The following is a 2500-nucleotide window of genomic DNA, read 5'->3' as shown; positions in this document are numbered from 1 at the left end:
GGGCCCGTGATCTGAAAAGGTACAACATGCTTGGTCCACTGTTCTCCACCATCAACTGTCCTCACAATGCCTGACTTGGTCATTGGAGAAAATAGACTGGCGTAGGATACAAGAATAACCTAGAAACACAATGAGAAGGACAAACGATTTAAATTATTATTTCTGTTTATTCCTTCTATTTCGGGGGAGATGAAAAACTGCTGGAAATAAGTCTGCGTCCCTAGGCTAACAACAGTTGCACTCGGAAAATGCAATGCGGGTAAAAGATTAGCAGTGTCGATATGTCACCTTGGCGAACACATGTTGTAAACAAGACACTTATTATGTGTCGAACGTAATTACGTAATATTATGCCAAAATGAGAAAAATCAATCTATGGATATTTAATGGTTTCAACTAGCAATGCGACCCCCAAAATGTAGGAAATTGCACCTCTGGAAACCTAAAATTTCAAAATTTTCCAGGGGAGCATGCCCCCAGACCCCCCTTCCGGCAAATGCATCAACTACCTGTTATTGCAATTTCACTATCTGTTTGAAAATCGTTTGAGAACAATGAGTTATCAATCATTATTATTATTATTATTATTATTATTAAAATTAAACATGTATATTATAACTGCTTTGTAGAGGTTTCATTAGAAGCCGGTCACGTACTGTACATGTACTGTACATGTATACATATAAAGTAGAAACCAAACTCGCCAATAACCAATTGCCATCAAGTCCCATTGTGCAGTCATAGGTATCTGGTTAGAACACACGACTCTGGAGCGAGTAGTCCGGGTTCAGGCCCTGCCCGGGGAACATTGTGCTGTGTTCTTGGGCAAGACATGTTACTCTCATTGTGCCTCTCTCCACCCAGGTGTACAAATGGGTTCTGGCCAATTTAATGCTGGGGGTAGCCCTGCGATGGACTGGCATACCATCCAGGGGGGAGTAGAAATACTCCTACACACTTTACCATAAAAACTTGAGTTGAGAACAAACCTTGTCACGGTTGACTGGGCTCTTCATGATACCACCATCTTTCCTTATACGAGTGTTAAACACTTGAGCGTTTATGCGTTTGAACTTCTTCCCAAAGTCAGTACTGTCAATTAGGAACAGCCACAGGTAAAAGTCATAAACTGCAAATCCATCAATTCTTTTAGATGTACACTAACCCTTCAATTAATGCTTTCATGATTCCCCACTTTCTATATAATTATCTACAACATACACTGCAGCTGGCATAAATCCAAGGCAGGCTCTTTGACCAACTTCGAGTGCAGTACCACTGCTGTGTCAACCTCAATTCATTTAATCAATTACATTATAAGCTTAGCAACAATAGGTACATGTATTATCGAAAGGTACCTAATGATCTGATAAAAGATATTACCATATATATACTGTAAAAATAACAGTTCTACCTTTCATAGAGTGCTGATTCCAGGGAAATAAAAATTCCAAGCTCTGTTGTAGCCAGAAGAAGCAATGACTGAAAAGGAAAGTTATATACATTTGTAATTATAATTCTCAACACTTAGGGCGCTTTCCTTTTGTCAGAACTGGCCGGCCAGACCTGTCATTTTGCAAAGAAAATGTTACAATTTGAAGAAACACTGGCATGATAATTCCTCACATTCTCCTGGTCATATATTGTCGTGGAAGACCATTAATTTGAAGGTGTTGTAGAGTTAGTCCTTCCAAATGCCTGGTCTGGCAACTCAGTTCTGTCAAATGGAAAGCGCCCTCAGTTACATATAACTCTCAACACTTATTTACAAAATGGAAAGGCTTAAATTAATGAAGGCTTCCACCTGTTTTTACCACTTTTAAACGGGACCTTTTTTTAATGCTTTCATTGCTTCTTTGGTTGAGCTGTTGACAAAATTTGCATAACTTCAATCTGAACTGGACTGTGCTATGCCACAACACTGAGGGCAACCAGAAGAAGGGCACAAGAAATTTATTTTAAGACCGTTATGTCACGCAACCAAAAAATAAATTCAAAACCGTTCAATGAAAAAGGCAAGAACCTGGAATGTTGTAGGAAACAACTTTTTTAACCACGTCTACCAATCTCAAGTCTGTATGATACAGCGTTTCCCAGATATTAATTTTGTCAAAGCATTTCACACAACGTTACAGAGTTTTGTATGGAGACTCCATGTTGGTGGATCAAGGTGGTCGGCCAATAATTATGGAAGCCAGTAATGACCAAAAACATCTGGATTTCACTTGCGATGAAAGAGCTTACTTTTTTTTGCTCATGAGATAAAATACATGTGTATGAACACATCTCCTAATGTACTTGAAAGGCTCAAACTGCTGAGATTCATGGGGATGGAAAAATTTTCAACCAAATAGCTTTGTATCATGGTGTCACACAAGGTGACAATTCAGAAATTCAAGGTGCTGTATTTTTGAAAGGCAAGACATCATGGAACTGGAAACTTGAAAAAGATTTATTTCTGGGTTATCTTCAAGTGGGAGGCGTTGTGGCCTCAGGGTTA

The 2500-nt window shown here is 39.0% G+C and overlaps 1 protein-coding gene across 1 annotated transcript in view; it reads right to left on the bottom strand.

Annotated features, from left to right (window-relative positions):
- The window catches only part of LOC138010991 (sortilin-like), a 45989-nt gene that overhangs the window by 35112 nt on the left and 8377 nt on the right, over positions 1-2500 (bottom strand). The window contains exons 3-5 of the mRNA XM_068858015.1: positions 1415-1482; positions 990-1092; positions 1-119 (exon numbers count right to left, since the gene is read on the bottom strand). The exon at positions 1-119 is cut by the window's left edge and continues 61 nt beyond it. Coding sequence (XP_068714116.1) covers positions 1-119; positions 990-1092; positions 1415-1482 — 290 coding nt within the window. The remainder of the gene's footprint in view (positions 120-989; positions 1093-1414; positions 1483-2500) is intronic.

This window comes from Montipora foliosa, chromosome 7 (assembly GCF_036669935.1).
Source record: "Montipora foliosa isolate CH-2021 chromosome 7, ASM3666993v2, whole genome shotgun sequence".
Classification (NCBI taxonomy): Eukaryota; Metazoa; Cnidaria; class Anthozoa; order Scleractinia; family Acroporidae; genus Montipora; species Montipora foliosa.
This window is presented reverse-complemented; position numbering and strand designations above follow the sequence as displayed.